Here is a 21,547-nt window from a genome sequence, read left to right as displayed (position 1 = left end):
TGAATTTACTCACAACCAGAAAGAGATCTGCAGTCTCTACATAGCAAGGTGGGTATGTCTGATCTTTTTTTTTTTTTTGAGACAGACCTCAAGCTGTCCCCCTGGGTAGAGTACCACGGCGTCACAGCTCACAGCAACCTCCAACTCCTGGGCTCAAGCGAGTCTCCTGCCTCAGCCTCCCAAGTAGCTGGGGCCACAGGCGCCCACCACAATGCCCAGCTATTTTTTTTGGTTGTAGCCGTCATTGTTGTTTTGACAGGCCCAGGCTGGATTCGAACCTGCCATCTTAGGTGTATGTGGCTGGCATCTTAGCCACTTGAGCCACAGGCGCCGAGCCAAATGCTTTTTAAATCCATAAGCCTCTTTAACTTTTCAGATTAAGCATATGGAACACACACAAGCTACAGCACAAGCACACTAACTGCAGTCAATAAACAAATGTTGAAACATTGTAAATTTAAAAGTCCAAAAACAAGAAACAAGTAAAAAGGCTGGACATTTGGGACACTTCATATGACCATCTTCTGACCATACCATTGTACATAAATAACCTTCTCATATTTCTCAAATGTTTCTTTTATTTCAAGTTTACAAAGAGGGAAATAAGAGACTGAGAAAGAAAGAATCACATTTTACATTAAAAAGCACTCAGGGGATTGGCACCGATAGCACAGTGGTTACGGTGCCAGCCACATACAATGAGGGCAGTGGACTCCAACCCACCCTAGGGCGAGTTAAACACTGTTAACTGCAAAAAAAAGTAGCTGGGCATTGTGGAGGGAGCCTGTAGTCCCAGCTACTTGGGAGGCTGAGGCAAGAGACTCGCTTAAGCCCAAGAGTTGGAGGTTGCTGTTAGCTATGACACCACAGCACTCTACCAAGAGCAACGTAACAAGGCTGTCTCAAAAAAAAAAAAAAAAAGGCACTCAGGGCTGAGCATGTCTATAATCCCAGCACTTTAGGAGACCCCATCTCTAAAAAGCAAAAAAAAAACCCTTTTAATTAGCTGGGCGTGGTGGCACACAACTAGAGTCCCAGCTACTCAGGAGGCTTAGGTAGGAGGATCACTTGAGCCCTTGAGTTCAAGGCTGCAGTGAACTGTGATCACACTACTGTACTCCAGCCTGGGCAACAGAGGGAGACCCATCCCTTAAAAAAAGAAAAAGAGCGCAGCACCTGTGGCTCAGTGAGTAGGGTGCTGGCCCCATATACCGAGGGTGGGGGGTTCAAACCCGGCCCTGGCCAAACTGCAACAAAAAAATAGCCAGGCATTGTGGCGGGTGCCTGTGGTCCCAGCTACTAGGGAGGCTGAGGCAAAAGGATCGCCTAAAGCCAAGAGCTGGATGTTGCTGTGAGTTGTGATGTCACAGCACTCCACCGAGAGTAACAAAGTGAGATTCTGTCTCTAAAAACATAAGAAAAAGGAAAGACAATAACCATGTTGGGGAGGATATAGAAAAATTGAAACCGTCATAACACTGCTGGTGAGAACATAAAATGGTGTAGGTACTTTTGCAAAACAGTCTGGTAGCTCCTCAAAAAGTTAAACACAGAGTTACCATATGACCCAGCAACATATGGTAGGTATACACCCAAGAGAAAGGAAAATACAGGTCCACACGAAACTCTATAGATCAATGTTCACAGAATTATTTGTAACAGCCAAAAGATGGAAACAACACAAATATCCACCCAATGAATAGGATGGATAGGATGAATAGGATCCTAAATAGGATGCAGAATATTCAAACAATGGAATGTTACCAGCCGGGAGTTCTGATGCCAATTGCAATATGGATCAATCTTGAAAACATGCTAAATAAACCCAAGCTACTCTCAGAAGCCCACATGTTCTGTAATTCCATTTAGGTAAGTGGAATGACATCTAGGTAAATGTAAATCCAAAATGGGAAAATCATCTAGAAAGTAGACTAGGGGTTGCTAGAGCTGGGAATAGAGGGAATGGCTGCTAATGGATTCTCTGGGGTAATGTTTTAAAATTAGATTACAGTCTTAGAAAACCCCAGAGACTTAACCACAAGACTCCTGTAAGTGATAAGGAAATGCAGCAATGTCTCAGGTCATAAAATCAATGTCCACAAATCAGTAGCCTTTATATACACCAACAATAGCCAAGTTGAGAAGCAAATCAAGGACACAATTCCCTTCACAGTAGCTTCCAAGAAAATGAAATATTTAGGAATATTCCTAACAAAAGAGATGAAGGATCTTTACAGAGAATTATGAAACCCTAAGAAAAGAAACAGCAGAAGACATTAACAAATGGAAGAATGTGACATGATGGGAAGAATCAGCATTGTTAAAATGTCTATTCTACGCAAAGCAATCCCCATTAAAATACCAACATATTTTGAAGAATTGGGAAAAATGGAACTTTGTTTTGTATAGAACCAGGAAAAAGCCCATATATCCAAGGCTATTCTTAGTAAGAAAAACAAAGCTGGAGGTCATCACTCTACCAGACATCAGGTTAAATTACAAGTCCACAATGATAAAAACAGCATGGTATTGGCACAGAAATAGAGACATAGACATATGGAACAGAACAGAAACCCAAGAGATGAAACCAGTCTCTAGTCACCATCTGATCCTCCATACATAAGGTGACCAGATTTTAACATTGGTAAAGCGGGACACCATTGGGGGGCGGGGCCTGACAACAATGCAAACTTTGATAAGCAGTTCTCAACAATTATTTGTTATTATTAAAGTTTAACATTATAAAATTAACAAAAATAATATAAAATGCATATCCTGGCAAAATAGCCACATGGCAGCTGAAAACCATATATTCCTTTCCTGTTTTCCCGTGTTCCCTAGCTTGTCGTGCATTCTTTCCAAAAATCAGGGTTTTTCAAAAATGCCACAGGACACAGGACAAATTGTTAAAAATCGGGACTGTCCCACCAAAAGGGGACATCTGGTCTCCTTACTCTAGAGAGAGAGGGGGCTACTTGTTTGTTCCAGACAGTTTGGCTCCTTTTGACCTAATTGTCCTTGCCTAGAAGCAAGGGAGGAAACCCATCTCCTTCTGATACCTTGCCCAAGAGGGGAGTAGGGAGTTTACATTAGCCTTTTCATTTCCAAATGAAGTTACATTAACCTCTTCATTCCCAAATGGAGTTACATTAACCTTTTCAGTGACCGTGTATTCCCTTCCCATTCTCCTGCTGTTCCCTAGTTTGTCATGCATTCTTTCCAAAAATCGGGACTTCTTTAAAATGCCACAGAATGCGGGACAAATTGTTAGAAATAGGGACTGTCCGGCCAAAAGCAGGACGTCTGGTCACCTTATCCATACACCAACGACTCCCTATTCAACAAATGGTGATAGGAAAACTAGATAATCACATGTAAAAGACTGAAACATGACCCACACCTTTCACCACTTACAAAAATTGACTCAAGGGGGTTAAAGGTTTAAATCTAAGACATGAAACAATAAAAATCTTAGAAGAAAGTGTGGGAAAAACTCTTGAAGATGTTAGACTGGGGACAGATTTTATTATGACAAAGACTTCAGACTTCAGTGATCATCACAACAAAAATTAACAAATGGGACTTCATTAAGCTGAAAAGCTTCTGTACAGCTAAGGGCACAAAAAAGCAAAAAGACAATCTTCAGAATGGGAAAGGATATTTCCAGGATATCAACCTGACAAAAGGTTGATAACTAGAATCTATAGAGAACTCAAATTAATCAACAGAAAAAGAGTTAACTATCCCATGTACCTCTGTGCATGAGACATGAACAGAACCTTCCCTGAGGAAGACAGACGAATGGTTAACAAACATTTGAAAAAATGCTCATCATCCTTGATCATCAGAGAAACGCAAATCAAAACCACCCTGAGATATTACCTAACCCCAGTAAGAATAGCCCACATCACAAGTCTCACAGCTATAGATGCTGGCATGGATGTGGAGAGAAAGGAACACTTGTCCACTGCTGGTGGGATTGCAAACTAATTCAACCTTCTTGGAAGAAGTATGGAGAATCCTCAAATAACTCAAATTAGACCTCCCATTTGATCCTGCAATCCCATTACTGGGCATCTACCCAGAAGAAAAAAAAATCCTTTTATCATTAAGGACACTTGCACTAGACTGTTTATTGCAGCTCAAATTACAATTGCCAAAATGTGGAAACAGCCTAAATGCCCAGCAATCCAGGAATGGATTAACAAACTGTAGTATATGTATACCATGGAATATTATTTAGCCATTAAAAAGGACAGAGACTTTACATCTTTTTGTTTGTTTTTACAAGTCAAAAGATTTTTTTTATTTGTTTCTTTATTTGAGACAGAGGGCACTATGTCACCCTGGGTAGAGTGCCATGACATCACAGCTCACAGCAACCTCAAACTCTTGGGCTTAAGCGATTCTCTTGTCTCAGCCTCCTAAGTAGCTAGCTGGGCCTATAGGTGCCCACCACAATGCCTGGCTATATTTTTGTTGCAGATGTCACTGTTTAGCTGGCCCAGGCTGGATTCAAACCTGCCAGCCTCGGTGTATGTGGCTGGGGCTCTAACTACTGTGCTATGGGTGCCAAGCTGAGACTTTACAACTTTTTTATTAACCTGGATAGTGCTGGAACACACTCTTCTTACTAAAGTATCACAAGAATAGAGAAGCAAGAATCCAATATACTCAATTCTAATATGAAGTCAATAGATGATCTAACATATACCCACTTAAGAGAAAAACTCAAATCAATTCAAAGTGGGTGAGAGGGATTGAGGGAGTGGGGAGAGGGGAGGAAGGAAGAAGATGGAGGGTCATGGTGTATAGTATACCTCTTGGGGGTGAGATACAACTATAAGAGGGATTTTACCTAACAAATGCAAGCAGTATAACCTAATCCTTTGTATCTTCAGTGAACCCCAAACAATAAAAATAAATAAAATAAACATAAAGTTTGTCTTAAACTACAAAAAATAAAAATAAAAATTAGGTTACAGTGATGGTTGCACAACTTTGTAACAGGCTAAAAATCACTGAAATTGTATACACTATACAGTTGATTTTTATGGTATCTTAATTTTATCTCAATAGAGATTAAAGAAAAAATAATTTCAAATAATCTGGCAATATTTATGGGTAAAATGATAAGTTGTCAGGAATTTGTCCCAAAATATTCCAGAGGCAGAGGGAAGAGGAAAGAGACAAATCAGGTTGGATATGAATAACTATCCCTGTAATTAGGGGATGGGGTACAGATGAGTTCACTACACTATTTCCTTAATTCTGTCTGAAATTTCTCACAGTGAAAAAGTAAAAAATATATACTTAGGAAGCCCCATTGTGAGAGTAACAAATTGAACTGATACCAGGTAACTGTCAGTGACTTAAAAGTATTTGTTTAAGGCTGGGCACGGTGGCTCACACCTATAATCCTAGCACTCTGGTGGGAGGCCGAGGCAGGTGGACTGCTTGAGCTCACAAGTTTGAGACCAGCCTGAGCAAAAGTGAGACCCCAAACTCTACTAAAATAGAAAAACTGAAGCAAGAGGATCAGTTGAGCCCAAGAGTTGGAGGCTGCTGTGAGCTATGACGCCACAGCACTCTATCCAGGGTGACAGCTTAAGACTCTGTCTCAAAAAAAAAAAAAAGACTTCTTTAAGGATGGTGGTGGTTGTCCTCCACTCACCTGAAAACCCTGGAGTTAAGGATGCCAGTTTTCTTGCCAATTTCTCCTTCTCCAGGCTACTGTCCAGTTTTAATGGTCGGAGATGAACTTTGAAAATGGAGGCTCTTCCCTTTATGTCTGGTGGTCCTTTAGAAATTATTTTTAGGGGAAAAAAAATCATAGTGAAACAGTCACATCTATACCCAGGTGAACTGGACTAAACCCAGTGAACATCACCTCACCAATGAAGATCTGCCTGTCGAAACGCCCTGGCCGCAGCAGCGCAGGGTCCAGGATGTCTGGCCTGTTGGTGCCTGCCAGGATGACGACATTTGTCGTCGTGTTAAAGCCTGAAAAGACAAGAACAGAATCCTGTGAATATTCAATGATACAAGGCAGAAGGCAACAGTGAGCCTGAGACTACAGATCACACTGCACTAAACATGTTCTCCTATTCATTAACCACTCATTTTTAAGTCACCAACTGGAATTACTTTTCTATTTATCTTGTCCTTAAAAATCATGTTAAATTTTTAAGAATCAATTTCCTAAAGATAAGCAAGGAAAGATTTTAATTTACTTAACTAGAAACTTAGAAGATGTTGCCAATTTTTAAAATGTTTTAAAGTCAGAGTGAACTTACACATGATGGGACTCCCTTGGCCCAGCAGGTGTCACACCCCCAGCTCTTCTCCAGACTGCTCAGTTGTAACAGTTATTTCTCAAGTCTTAGAGCCTCCACCCCGACACAGCACCCCAGGACTCTAAACTGGAAGGGCTCATGGGTTGATTTCCCCAAACGTGGCACTTGGACAATGGACACACACTCTGAATATGGTGGGGCTGACCATCACAGAATAGGGGAGGACCACTACTCCCCATTGGCTACCGTGCCTAGCTCAGCCCCAAGCCAGTTCCATGCATGGTGCTGCACTGCCCACTGCACCAGCTAACTTCCAGAAGTCAGCATGCCCCTCCTGAGAGCTGGCCTTCCCAAAAGACTGCCATTCTCTCCATAAAAAAGTATCTGAAATTTGCTAAATTCTACTTGGTTAGGCTTGGGTTTTCCTTCTGCTTCAGAGACATGGATGATTTAGACTGGATCCAAATTTCCCCTCACTCAATACCAGCTACAAATACCATCTTAACAAGAACACTAAATTACGGCAAGCTGTCAGGCAAGAATATTTTGCTATTATTTGTATTGGTATGAAACAGCCTTTAAAAAGAGTTGTTTCTTTTAGAAAAATGTTTTGAGGGGGTTACTAAATATGGGAATAAAACTATCATCTTAGAGAAAAGAAAGATCTCACCATCCATCTCCACCAGCAGTTGATTGAGGGTGTTCTCCTGCTCACTCTGTCCTCCAAAGTTGCCTCTTCCTCGCTTCCTCCCCACCGCATCTATTTCATCGATGAAGAGAATACAAGGGGCATTTTTCCGAGCAAGGGCAAATAAGTCTCTAACCTTTATGAAAACAGAAATGTGACAGTCACTTGACAAGTGAGTATTATTTATCCTCTCATAAGAAACAAACCTGATAGATATATCATGCCATGGAAATACTACTCAGCCATTAAAAAAGACGGAGACTATATCTTTTACATTTACCTGGATGAAGGTGAATTACATTCTTTTTAGTAAAATTATTTCAAGAATGGAAAAATAGGCTCAGTGCCTATATCTCAGCAGCTAGGGTGCCAGCCACAGACAACGGAGCTGGCAAGTTTGAATCCAGCCCGAGTCTGCCAAACAATAACAACTACAACCAAAAAATAGCCAGGCGTTGTGATGGGCACCTGTAGTCCTAGCTACGTGGGAGGCTGAGGCAATACAATCACTTAAGCCCAGGAGTTTGAGGTTGCTATGAGCTGTGACACCATGGCACCCTACCCAGAGCAACATAGTGAGACTCTGTCTCAAAAAAAAAAAAAAAAAAAAAGAATGGAAAAATAAATATCCAATGTAGTCCATACTAATATGAAATCAACATATAAACAATTACATGCTCATAACAATAAAACACGAATATAGTCTAGTTGAGGGGCAGAGGAGAATGGGAGGAGGGAGGACTACTGGCAGAAGGAAGGAGGGTAGGAGGCGGGATCTCACCTACTGTGAATGTGCCCCTGAGTGAGAGGCTCTTTTACAAATGGAACTTTACCTGGGAAGTGAGAACAAGGTAACCTAAAAATTTGTACTCTTATATTAATTTGAAATAAAAAATAAATTAAAAAAAAAAGAAAGAAGCCTGAGTTTACTGTCCAACGGGAAGACCATCCTTTTATGCTGAACACTGTCCAATATTTTATTCATTTATTTTGAGACAGAGTGTCAAGCTATCACCCTGGGTAGAGTGCCATGGCATCACAGCTCACAGCAACCTCAAATTCTTGGGCTTATGCAATTCTCTTGCCTCAGCCTCCTAAGTAGCTGGGACTACAGGAGCCTGCCACAATGCCTGGCTGTTTTTTTGTTGTTGTTGCCATTTGTCATTGCTTTAGCTGGCCCAGGCCAGGTTTGAACTTATCAGCCTTGGTGTATATGGCTAGTGCCCTACCCACTACGCTACAGGCGCTGCCCTCCAACCCATATTTAAAAAGAGTTATGAGTGGCAAATGACCAGTAATGTAGCGGTTACCTGACAGACTGTTGTATTAATAAACACTGATAATATCTGCTATTTGTGTATCTTCAACAAATTAGCACTACATATTTGTCCCACAAAAGACCACACAATAGAGCTGTGAAGTCTGCATTCAGTGAGAAGTTCAGGTATCTCAGGGTTATTAATGACCAGAGGCCACTAACAGGTCCACAAAATGCTTACACACACCTGCTTGCCACTGGAAGTGATGACACACCAGGAGTCCAGATCTTCCCATCATCCTTTTCCACTTAGATTTCTTTTTTTTTTTTTTTTAATTTTAGCAGGCCTGGGCTGGGTTTGAACCCACCAGCCCTGATGCATGTGGCCGACACCCTACCCACTGAGCTATGGGCACCGCCCCACCACTTAGATTTCTGAATTCTCATTCCTACACAAGTCTGAACACATCACCTAAAATAACTTGCATCCTTCTACAGCAGGGCATTCCAACCTTTTTTTTTCTCAGGTGCAAACTGGAAAAATAAGAGTTGCCTTGGGCCATGCATTAAACACCAGCAAGAATGAGACCCTGTCTCTACTAAAAATAGAAAAACTATCCAGGCATCGTGGTGGGCACCTTAGTCCCAGCTACTCAGGATCTTTTGAGCCCAGGAGTTTGAGGCTGTTGTGAGCTATGACACCACAGCACTCTACCCAGAGCAACAAAGTGAGAGACTGTCTTAAAAAAAAAAGAAAGAGGAAAACCAAAGGCTATGCTCACAGTGTGTGCCACTATGCCCAGCTAGTTTTTCTAGCGATATCCCACATCACAGGTAAGAACAGTCCTCAAAAAAAAAAAAACATCAGTATGGGGTCATAGTCTGGACACCACTGTTCTACAGCCTCCCCTTCCAACTCCAGATTTATGGCGAACAGACTCCACACCCTCAAGTGCATCCCTGAGTGGGTCCTTCACAGCCCTGCCAAGCTGTAGCTTGGCTATCCTTGCAAGCACTCAAGTAGGAGTTTGTACCTGCCCCTCCAGGCCAGCTGAAGTTAGACTCCCCCCCCCCCCTTATATTCCATGACTGTTGCCAAAATAATTCTGCTGGGAAACCTCTTGCTTCTTCAGGCTTGCACCGTGGGGACAGCCATTCTACCCTGCCTTGCACCATGGTCCTCCATTGGCCTAAAGCCCCAGCAGGCATTATTTTCACAGTGATTTCAACATCCATGTGGTTCCTGGTCTCTTGGTCTCCAGACCACCTACCTCTTCAATCACCTTTTGCTCTACTTTGACAAGGTCGTCACTGCCAAGGTAACCTCTAAACAACCAGCTTCAACCCACCCACTCTGACCACCCTTCCTATGGTCTGGCCAGTCAGACACACTCAAGCATCTGACACCAGTCTTCAACTTCCCCTCCCATGTTGAAGTCTATGGTCCAGCATTATCAATGCTCGACTTCCTCTTGTTTCCTTATTTTTCTAAGACTTAGCCCCCCACAAACCCTTATGAATCTGCACACTCCAATTACTATGGTTTATCTCATCTAAGATCCATCATTACTATACTGTCACTAAGAAAGAAGAGCGCACCACCCACTGAACAAGAAGTGCTTCCTCAGTGATTCTAAGTTGTGCCCTGATGTCTGTAAAAGTAACCATGACAACACTTTGAATTTTTATAGCATTTTAAAAAAACATTTTAGACACTGGTAACACACACAAGAGTAAAAATTGTTTCTTTAGGCCAGGCGCAGTGGCTCACACCTGTGATCTTTGCACTTTGGGAGGCCAAGGCAGGTGGGTTGCTTGTTTGAGCTCAGGAGTTTAAGACCAGACTAAGCAAGAGCAAGACCCCCTATCTGTACTAAAGTAGAAAAACTAGCCGGCCATTGTGGCAGGCACCTGTGGTCCCAGCTACTGCGGAGGCTGAGGCAAGAGACTAGCTTGAGCCCAGGAGTATGAGGTTGCTGTGAGCTGTGACACCATAGCACTCAACCCAGGGAGAAGAAGAGGAGGAGGAAGTGGAGGAGGAAGAGGAGGATGAGGGGGAAAAGATGGGAAGGGGAAGAGGAAAGGAAGAGGAAGAGGAAGAAGAGGAGCTTGGTACCCATAGCACAGTGGTGCACCAGCCACATGCACCAAGGCTGGTGAGATCAAACCCAGCCCAGGTCTGCTAAACAATGACAAATGCAGCAAAACTAACAAAAAAAATAGTGGAGCGTTGTGTGGGGCGCCTGTAGTCCCAGCAACTTGGGAGGCTGAGGCAAGACAATCACTTAAGCACAAGAGTTTGAGGTTGCACCCTACTCAGGGCAACAGCTTGAGACGCTGTCTCAAAAAAAAAAAAAAAAAAAAAATTAAAACCTTGTGCTTCACTGTCAAGAAAATGAAAACACAACCCACAGAATGGGAGAAATATTTGCAAATCGTATTTCTGATTAAGAGCTGGTATCCAGGATATATAAATATGTTAAGCTGTAAAAGTTAAAGACAAACAACCCAATTTAAAAACGGCCAAAGGATCTGAATGGACACCTGCCCAAGGAAGATACACAGACACAATGAGCGCTCAAGATCACCCGCCACCAGGACTCGCGGGCCAGAACCACAGTGAGACACCACCTCTCCTTCCTCACCAGGACAGCTCCGATCAGAGACACAGACAATCGTTAGGGAGGGTATGGGAAAATCACCACCCTCCCACACAGCTGGCGGGAATGTAAAATGGTGCACCTTCTTTGGAAAGCAATCTGGTGGTTTCTCAAAAACTTAACCACAGAGTTACCATTTAACTTGAAAACATTATACAAAGTGAAAGAAGCCAGGTATAAAAGACCACATACTGTATAATTTCATTATATAAAATGGATAGAAAGATTAGTGTTTGCTTAGGGCTGGGAGTGAGACAGGAACAACAGGGGTGTAGTTGAAGGGCACAGGGTTTCTTCCTGAGAGCATGTCAGTGTGCAGACCTGTGCTGATGGCTGCACAAGTCTGTGAACAAGGCACACTGAAAGCCAATGACTGTGAGTGACAAGGGGTGGACTGTGAATTGTCTCAATAAAGCTGTTACACACGGCCCCAAATCCACAAATGAAAGCTACCTTCTGAAACATATTAAGTCAGAATTGCCATATGTAACAGACTACAATCTTGCTTGAGACAGGGAAGAGGGCAGAAGTCACAGGCCTGGTTGGAGCCTTTGCCCTGAAAGAGCACTCAAGGCAGTGGCTGGTAAGAGAGCCCTCTAGCACTCTGGGAACAAGGCCACCTGCTTCAGGTCCCCTTCTGAGAAGATGCCCCCCAGCACTCTGGGGGACAAGGCCATCTGCTTCAGGTTCCCACCTGGTGAGATACCCTCTAGCACTCTGGGGCACAAGGCCACCTGCTTCATGTCCCCGCCTGGTGACACTCCAGCACTCCAGGGGACAAGACCACCTGCTTCAGGTCCTCAACTGGTGAGAGGGCTCTCCAGCACTCCAAGAAACAGCGCACCGTGCACCACATCCCCACCTGGGGAAGCTGCACCATCACAACATGACAAGACTTACCCTAGCTGGACCCACACCAACAAACATCTCCAAAAACTCAGAGCCACTGACGGTGATGAAGGGAACATTGGCTTCTCCAGCTGTGGCCTTAGCCAGGAGTGTCTTCCCAGTTCCTGGAGGACCAGTGAGAATGGCACCCTTATGAAATAAAGAGAAATTACACTGAAGGAGAACTTCAGAAAAGTAAATTGCACATCCACAAATAATTCCAAGGTGGAACACTATCTCTAAATATTATTGATATACATTCAATATTTTTAAACATGTGAACTATGTTAAACCTTTTTATATTAGTAAAAAGAATAAGAGGATTACCAGGGACAGTTATGTTTAAAGAAATATGGTAAGAATGTGAAATCTTAAATACTTTTAGTGTTGTTGGGTATCTATGGATAAAGTCACAGAAGTTTACTTAATTCAAGAAAACTCAAATGCCACACTCTCAATTTACATACTTCTTTTACTCTTTCCAACTAAAACTGGCATTTGAACCCAAACAAACCCAACCAATGACTTTCACCTTCATGTGCTGGTCTGTATATTTTTAGCATGGATGAACATGTAGCTTAAAACCTAACTCTACGAATGCACTTTTCTGTTCATTTTCCATTGACTACAAATGATGTTCTCTGTTTTATAAATAGACACACTACCATAAACCATACTTCCAAACACAATGTGTGGGAGGTAGATAATATGTTTAAAAGACATTTTAAACAGACTTTGTAATAAAACTTAAAGGCATTTTTTCAGTTTTGCGTATTTTAAGTTTCACAAATGAGGAAGAAATATAATGAAGTCATTATTTTTTAACTAAATAAAATAAAAGGTGTTTGCTCAGCTGATCTAAAACCATTAAGTTATAGAGACTCCCAGGTATGACGTGGTTACTAAATCATAAACTATGATTTTTTTTTTTTTACACATGCAAGCAGGACATCAACATCAAGGAAATGATGGTTCCCTTTACAAAAGATTCCTTTAAAAGAACCTTGTTATTCATCTACATGATAGCTGATCCACGCAACTAATATAAAATTATTGTTCTATGCCCAGCCCTGGAGGGTCCCAAGCCCATGAGGCATAGATGTACAAGCTGAGAGCACAGAAGGTGACTGAGTGCCATCTCTTCTCCACTGTGTCCTGTGCCATGAACCTCAGTGCCAGGCATAGGAGCTGGCTACACACATCTGTGGAGTGAGGAAACACAAGGTGACAGCAGAGCGCAACATGTCAGGGAGCTAAGAGAGATACAGTTCCTGAGAGACAGGGTTAAGCCAGACTCGAGAGAAAAGGACAATAAGTCAAGGAAGTCTGCCCAGAAGTGGTAACACAGATGTTCTCAGGAATACACACACTACACGTAAACAGACACACACACAGAAAGACTGGCCCAAAGAGACCCAAGTTAGGTAGTGCCTGGTAAAGAGGGGGAAGAACAAAACAGCTACTTACTATAAGTAATCAAATTTCATTAAATAACAAGTTGGGTTAATCTTCTGAAAGCTCATTTTACCTTTGGGATTTTTGCTCCTAAGTCTTGATACTGCTTTGGATTTTTCAAGAAGTTCACAAATTCCATGATCTCTAGCTTGGCCTCCTCACAGCCAGCCACATCTTTGAACTTCACGTCTATCTCATCCTTTAAGACCTTGGCAGTGGTTTCTCCAACACTGAAAAGTCCACCCATCCCTCGGCCGGACCGCCCGATGCCAGCGGGCCCCCGTCTCACGGTGTATAGCAGGAAGGCGATGATGAGGGCCGTGGGCAGCATGCTCAGGACAAATGACCTGGGGCACAACAGACACGACCAGCCACTGCCGACAACCTGTGGCTTTGTTAATGTGTCACAAGATACATTTTTTGATAACTGCTTCAGATGCAATTATAAAAATTTTCAAGTTTTTGAAAACTTCTAAGGCATAAACAGAATCTTAATATCTTAATATCACTGAAATGGACTCACAAAAGATCAAAGAAAAACCTGTTCTCAGTAGAAATGCAGCCTATATTTTATTTTTTTCTCAGTAACTGTTATTTACTATAATGTCTGAGTTTCAAAAAAATTTCTTTCAAATTACTCCAAAATTCTAACATGATCCTGGTGTTAGTGCAGGTAGAAATTTCAGTTCTCTTAAGGGAATGCATTAACTTATTTTGAAGAAGTATCTTCCAAATAGCAAATCTTTGTTAATTTAACAGCATGTCAGTTTCAAAATAATGTATATAATGTTTAAAACTAACTCTAGCCAAACGTGGCCTGCTAGCCTCAACAGACAGGCCTGGGTCTGGTTCAGAGAGAGCTGCTCAGTAATGATCTAAAGACCAGAGAGCCCTCTGGACTTCTGTCTTTTTGTTGTTGTTGCTGGTTTGCTTTTTTTTTTTTTTTTTGAGACAGTCTCACTTTATCACCCTCAGTAGAGTACCATGGCATCACAGCCCACAGCAACCTCAAACTCTTGGGCTTATGTGATTCTCCTGTCTCAGTTTCCCGAGTACCTGGGACTATAGATGTCTGCCACAATGCCCTCCTTTTCTCCATTTTTTTTTTTTTTTAAGAGGAGGGGTCTCTATCTGGCTCAAGCTGGTCTCAAACTCCAGAGCTCAGGCAATATGCCTGCCTCAGCCTTCCAGAGTGCTAGGATTACAAGCCTTCTTTCTTTTTTTTTGAGACAGAGCCTCAAGCTGGGCTCTGGGTAGAGTGCCGTGGCATTACAGCTCACAGCAACTCCAACTCCTGGGCTCAAGCGAGTCTCCTGCCTCCGCCTCCCAAGTAGCTGGGACCACAGGCGCCCACCACAACGCCCGGCTATTTTGTTGGTTGCAGCCGTCATTGTTGTTTGGTGGGTCCGGGCTGAGGATTCGAACCTGCCACCTTAGGTGTATGTGGCTGGCGCCTTAGCCGGTTGAGCTATAGGCGCCGAGCCCAAGCCTTCTTTCTTAATGAAGTTTATTTCAACATAACTATGAGGACAGATACTTGTAGTGATTAATGTAATGCAATTTAGTTTAACTTTTACCTGAAAAAATGTGGATCTAAACCTTGTATGTGGTTTATGTCAAAACCAAAACAAAAACTAGGATTTGCTTTCTAATTCTTAATCTATTACAAATTTTCAAATGTGGCTAGAGCAGGCAGCAAGAACCACATAAAATTCACCTTGGGTTTATATACAGGGGAAAAAAAAATCCATGCACTGACAATAAGCACTTAAAGAATGATGCAATAAAACATTTTATAACGGTTCAGGACTAGATGGTCAAGGTAAGAGATTATCTTGCAGCTTCAGGGCTGGAGAGACCTTCCTAGGTGAAGATCACAAGTTATGTAGATTAACTAACCACTTATTGTCTCAAGAAATTAGTAAATCTGAGTAACACCATCGGTACACTTAACATACTAGCTATCAGGGTTTTTACTCTTCTTATACATACATAAAACCTAAGATTTATTTCTAGTTTCACTCCAGAACTAGTTAACTCCATAGCAAGGTATCCTATGTGTACTGCCAATGAAGGAACTGGCAGGGTTTTCCTGGAAGGCTGTGGACCAGCACTCACAGGCAATAAAATTCCCAAATAAGCTCAAAGATAACTGACTCCTGAAATAAATGGGTGCCAACTGAGACTTTTAAGTGAGATTATTAAGATGGCTTTATTAATGACAGCCCATAAGCAAAGCAGCAGCTCTGATGAGAAAGAATTACTTGAAAACTATGAAATATAAACACAATTGACAGTGCAAAGTGGAATGCCACTCTGATGCAAAGAGGTTCTTTACGCTAAAGTCCTATGAAAGGGCAATGTGTTTGACCTTAATACCCCAAAGTGCTTAATTAAGATAAATATAAATGTGCAGAAAATAAATTAGTCATGTGGAAAATCTAGGAAACAACTAATAGCTTTTAAAAATCTGGTGAAATTGGGCTGGGTGAGGTGGCTCACACCTGTAATCCCAGCACTCTGGGAGGCCAAGGTGGGTGGACTGCCTGAGCTCATGAGTTCAAAACCAGCCTGAGCTAGAGTGAGACCCCCATCTCTAAAAACAACCAGATATTGAGGAGAGTGCCTGTAGTCCCAGCTGCTCAGGAGACTGAGGCAAGAGAATTGCTTGAGCCAAGAGTCTGAGGTTGCTGTGAGATAGGATGCCAAGGTTCTTTACCAGGGAAGACAAAGTGAGAATCCGTCCCACCAAAAAAAAAAAAAAAAAAAAAATCTGGTGAAATTGGAAAAGGCCTATGTGAGAATATAATGTGCCACCCTGTTACCTCATAACACAGAACACAGAGAACCATTATGAACCAAGGACAGCACAGTGAACAGTCTCCAAATAATTGTTTTTAAAACTGCTTCTTACCCATCACTTTCAGCAATGTAGACAACAGGCACCCTATTTTCCCCTTCTATGCCCAATTCTTGTTGTAAAGTTTCCAGATTCCGCTCAAAAGTGTCTACACTGCCAATATTAAACCAGACGTATCGCTATAAAAACAGAAAAACAAACATCCTCAGAACAAAGTGGAAATAAAAAGTTGAACTCACTAAAGGGTTTGACTTTTTCAGAATTTAGAAATTTGAAAACTTATAAATCCAAAAAACAGTAATAAAACACATTAACTTAGTGATAAATTTCACTCAGTGAGAACACTTGATAAGCCTTGGCAAATAAGCATTTCTTTAGCAATATTCCTCAGAGGCTCTGAAATTATAAATTCAAAAAACAAAATAAAAAACCTATTTGAAAACATAACTCTTCTTATAAATAAACATGCATTCTTTTCCTCTTCTCCTTTCCCAAGTATTTCTCAGCTGCCCATTCCCAAATTACAAACTAATGTGATACAGTAACAGCTGTACCATATTGAGCATTTACTAAGCGGCAGCCTGCTCTGAGGACCATCCTCTGTCATAGCTGCATCAATAAGGGCAACATTCAGACTGCACAACTGCACCACCTCTTCCCTCACAAAGCTGGGAGTTCCTGAGGGCAATGGCTACTTTATCAACCAGCACAGAAGAATTCCATATTGTACTAGTGTGTACAGGCTGAGTAAGAGCCCCTATCCGCACTGTCCCTGCCTGCCAAATGTGTGTAACACTTGCCCACAGTTATACACAGAGTGCAGGCTGGGATATGAACAGATGCAGTGTGTGTAACACTGCCTCTCTGCACAATGGTGAAGACAATAATAATACCAGCTCGCATCTATGGACTTTCACCAGACAGAGGGCCCCGCTCCAAGCACTGAGTATGCATGAGCCCCATTTTATAGCTTAAAAAGACTTTCTCTTTGCCAGGAGCAGTGGCTCACGCCTGTAATCCTAGCACTCGGGGAGGCCAAGACAGGAGGATCCCTTGAACTTAGGAGTTGGAGACCAGCCGGGGCAAGAGTGAGACCTGTCTCTACTAAAACTAGAAAAATTTAGGTGATTATCTGGCACTCATCTCTGACCCAGCTACTGAGGCGGCTGAGGCAGTTTTTTGAGACAGTTTCACTGTGTTACCCTAGGTAGAGTAATGTGGCAACACAGCTCACAGCAACCTCAAACTCTTGGGCTCATGCGATTCTCTTGCCTCAGCCTCCCAAGTAGTGGGGACTACAGGAGTGTACCACAATGCCTGGCTATTTTCTGTTTCAGTCATTGTTGTTTAGCTGGCCTGGGCTGGGTTCGAAACCACCAACGTCTGTGCATGTGGCTGGCACCATAACCACTGTGCTACGGGTGCTGATCCCAGGAATTCGAGGTTGCTCTGAGCTGTGATGATGCCACTATGCTCTATTCATGGTCACAGAGCAAGACTCTGATTAAAAAAAGAGAGAGACTATGTTTCTCCTTTAACATACAATCACCTTTAACAAGTTTTTTTTTTAAATCAAGATAGTAGTGTATGACGTAAAACTCCTAGGAGAGTAACAAGTAATCCCACATTCCTCCCACCAACAACTGTGACCCAGTGAGGTGCATCACTCTGGTATTTCTCTGTACATATCTGAAAGTAAAAGATGAAAAGTAAGTTCTATCTTATATAACAATGTAACAGTTCTTGCTAAAGTGTTCACGGACAAAGATAAAAAATTCATGTGATCACATGACCCAAAATACATACTTAACTGACACACCAGGCACCACTGAATGTTCCCTGAGTGAGTGCTGCTATCCAGGCAACACACTACATGCCCGGCTCACCCCACAGACTCAGTATGGGCCAAGGACCAGCCGCACAGTGACTATCTCAGAGCATGTCAAGTGCATAGATCTGCAGGGCATGAGCCAGGTAAGATCTGTGGGCACAAAAGGTGTCCAGGACTTCAGCTGTAACAGCTCTTTAGGTAACTCCCACATACAGTCATGTCTGAAAACCACTAGACTTACCCCATCTCATTTAGGCACTAAGTCCTAAAGAAATACAATCACTGACTTGGCGCCTACAGCTCAGCAGCTAGGGCACCAACCATATACACTGGAGCTGGTGGGTTCGAACCCAGCCCGGGCCTGCCAAAGAAAAATGACAACTATAACCAATAAATAACCAGGTATTGTGGCAGGTGCCTGTAGTCCCAACTACTAGAGAGGCTGAGGCAACAGAATTACTTAAGCCTAAGACTTGGAGGTTGCTGTGAGCTGTGACGCCACAGCACTCTACCTAGGGCAACAGAGTGAGACTCTGTCTCAAAAAATAAAAAAAAAAAATACAATCATCATTCCCATTTTAAACATGTGGAAATTGTGGGTTTGAGAAGTTAAGCTGTGTGCTAGGGAAGGGTAGGTCTGATCTTTTTTTTTTTTTTTTGAGACAGAGCCTCAAGCTATCCCCCTGGGTAGAATGCCATGGCATCACGCTCACAGCAACCTCCAACTCCTGGGCTCAAGCAAGTCTCCTGCCTCAGCCTCCCAAGTAGCTGGGACCACAGGCGCCCGCCACAACGCCCGGCCATTTTTGGGTTGCAGTCATCATTGTTGTTTGGCAGGCCCGGGCTGGGGATTCGAACCTGCTACCTTAGGTGTATGTGGCTGGCGCCTTAGCAGCTTGAGCCACAGGCGCTGAGCCGGTAGGTCTGAGCTTAAGTGAAAGCCTGTACAGACAAGTACACAGCCTAGGGCAGTGCCTGTCGCTCAAGGAGTAGGGCGCTGGCCCCATATGCCAGAGGTGGTGGGTTCAAACCCAGCCCCGGCCAAAAACTGCAACAACAAAAAAAATAAAAATAAAAAACAAGTATACAGCCCAGCACAGTTAATATCCCTACTGTTTGCGATCTGCTAGTGAAGACAAAAAAGAAAAATTATACATCAATTGCCACTTTATAACCAATAGGGCACTGAAAGTCTTCTGTTTCTGAAAGCCAAAAATAAAAATATTCATTAAATACAGGTAATTAATACATGTTCTCTGTAGGAAACTAAGGAAACACACACATACAGAAAATAAAAAGCATTAAAAACCCTAATACCCAGAGATAATAAGCACTGCCAGCATTTTATGCTTATCCTTCAAGATTTTATAAGGTCCTCTTTTACGATCTTGAACGACATACATAATTTCAAGGACTGCAAAGGAGAAATAAAAAATTCATATACGCTGGTATGAATTTCAATACATAAATGTTTGTGCATGCCAACACTAGAAAGCAAGGTTCCTTACGGGGTCAAAATTGCCCTCAAGGGACAGTACTGCCCATCCATCCCCCACCCTCTGACCACTGCTCAGGAATCATGCTAACAACTCAGGGAAGAAGCTCCCCATTAATCAGGAACCTGAGGTGGGGCACAAATTTACTTTTAATTTTTTGCAATGTATAAAGAATGTTTTGGAGGACAACCCTATACAGACATTTCTATATGCATCCTTAATTATCTCCCTAAGCAGTATTCCTGGAAGCACAATTATTGGTGGATACACACTTTCAAACTATTGGTATATACACTGCCAAAATGTCCCCTTGAGAGGGGATGCCAACTTAATTCCCAGCACCAGAAGTCTGAGAGGACAAAAAAAGCACGGTTATTAATGCTTATGTCATCATAAAGTAGAGAGAATGGGGGGGAAAAACAACATAATTTAACTTTCCTAAATGTGACTGAAATATCAGAGTCATATGACTTCAGAAACATACTTGCTAATACGTGACTGAACAGAGAGATTCCGTCACTATCACTTCTAGTTTGTCCCTAAATGTTGCCCCATCAAGGAGAAGGACTAGGAAATGTTTAAACAAAATAATCCTAAGGGAGCTAGGATGTAGCCTGGTAGAAAGGTGTGGGCCCAGGAGGTCAGGAAGACTTGCAGAATGCCTCAGGACTGGGGGTGGGAGACAGAGGTCAGCCCCACGAGAAGGGCCTAGGGGCACCAGAAAGATAGTCCAAATTGGATGGATAGGAAATACAAGTTATTTTTAAAACAGGAAAACAAATTAAATAAAAGGGTTGGAGGGAGAGATGGTAACACTGACCTGAAAAAAGCTTTTTTTTTTTTTGAGACATAGTCTTACTATGTTGCCCCCGGTAGAGTGCCTTGGCATCACAGCTCACAGCAACCTCCAACTCTTGGGCTTGCCTCAGCCTCCCAAGTAGCTGGGACTACAGGCACCCGCCACTATGCCCAGCTATTTTTTTGTTGCAGTTGTTTTAGCTTGTCCAGGCTGGGTTCGAACCTGCCACCCTCGGTGTATGTGGCTGGTGCTGTAACCACTGTGCTATGGGTGTTGAGCTGAAAAAAACTGTTTATAAGCAATGTAAACAGCAATATAAACAGGCTGGGTGTGGTGTCTGATGTCTGTAATCCTAGTATTCTGGGAGGCCGAGGTGGGTGGATTATCTGAGCTCAGAGGTTCAACACCATCCTGAGCTGGAGTGAGCCAGAGTGAGACCCCGTCTCTACCGTAAAAAGCTAGGCATTGTGGCGGGCGCCTGTAGTCCCAGCTACTTGGGAGGCGGAGGGCAAGAGAATCGCTAAAGGAAGAAAAGAAAAAAAAATAAATAAAACAAAATAAAAAACTTCAAACTAAGATGACTGAAAGCCAGTTGAAAGCAAAATTAAAAAAAAAAAAGAAACATAAGCAATTCAGAATTTAATATTTTTCTTAACCAACCAACCATTACTCAGTCTCAAAAAATCACAGACTGTTCCGGAACATGGACAATTAGGACTTAATGTGTGCCTCCTACATGTATAGCCAGAACGATTATCAAAACCCAGACAGAACTGTGACTTAGTTCCCAGGTCACTAAAAACACATCTACGTTCCCGTGTTAGGCAATACTCCCCTTGCCACGCTGTGTGAATCTGACAGAGCCAGTGTATATATTGACTACTATGTGACGATGTCCTCTTTTCAACTTTAAATCTGGAAAGTTAATTTATAACTAGTTTTCATCAATTTATGAAAATTATTTACCCCATCAACAGGAGTTTTTCCTGGTGTAAAAGTCACTCGAACAAAACGCTTGTTGACAACTTCCAGTCTGTCTACCTAGAATTTTAAAAAGTTAAACATTCAAACACAAATTAACAGAAATTACTTGAGATATTCTTTTAAGCTCATTTAAAATGCATGCATTTCAGACATTAAAAAAAAATTAAGAATCAGACAAGGACACCCCATGCTCCCATAGGGCATCAGGATCACACCTTCATCTAGGGGCTGAGCCACCCAAACCCATCCTTACACGTTTATTACACACAAATGTAACCCTGCATGATATATATGTTCACTTTTGCCTGTTTTTTTTTTTTTTTTTTTTTTTT

At 42.3% G+C, this 21,547-nt stretch overlaps 1 protein-coding gene across 4 annotated transcripts in view; it reads right to left on the bottom strand.

The window, feature by feature from the left end:
* Positions 1-21,547, bottom strand: part of AFG3L2 (AFG3 like matrix AAA peptidase subunit 2) — a 52,676-nt gene that overhangs the window by 18,635 nt on the left and 12,494 nt on the right. For 3 of the 4 annotated variants that reach the window (XM_023519457.1, XM_012811821.2, XM_023519456.1), the window contains 7 exons: positions 21,198-21,272; positions 16,160-16,284; positions 13,319-13,592; positions 11,803-11,940; positions 6,967-7,120; positions 5,896-6,003; positions 5,675-5,800 (listed from right to left, as the gene is read on the bottom strand). In XM_023519457.1, the coding sequence (XP_023375225.1) occupies positions 5,675-5,800; positions 5,896-6,003; positions 6,967-7,120; positions 11,803-11,940; positions 13,319-13,592; positions 16,160-16,284; positions 21,198-21,272 (1,000 nt within the window). Of the gene's footprint in view, positions 1-5,674; positions 5,801-5,895; positions 6,004-6,966; positions 7,121-11,802; positions 11,941-13,318; positions 13,593-16,159; positions 16,285-21,197; positions 21,273-21,547 lie in introns of those variants that run through there. The other variant, XM_012811822.2, reaches the window with a different exon arrangement.

This window comes from Otolemur garnettii, unplaced genomic scaffold (genome assembly GCF_000181295.1).
Source record: "Otolemur garnettii isolate 467f Iridium unplaced genomic scaffold, OtoGar3 scaffold00176, whole genome shotgun sequence".
Taxonomy (NCBI): Eukaryota; Metazoa; Chordata; class Mammalia; order Primates; family Galagidae; genus Otolemur; species Otolemur garnettii.
The sequence above is the reverse complement of the archived record's forward strand: the minus strand, read 5'-3'. Positions and strand labels throughout refer to the sequence as shown.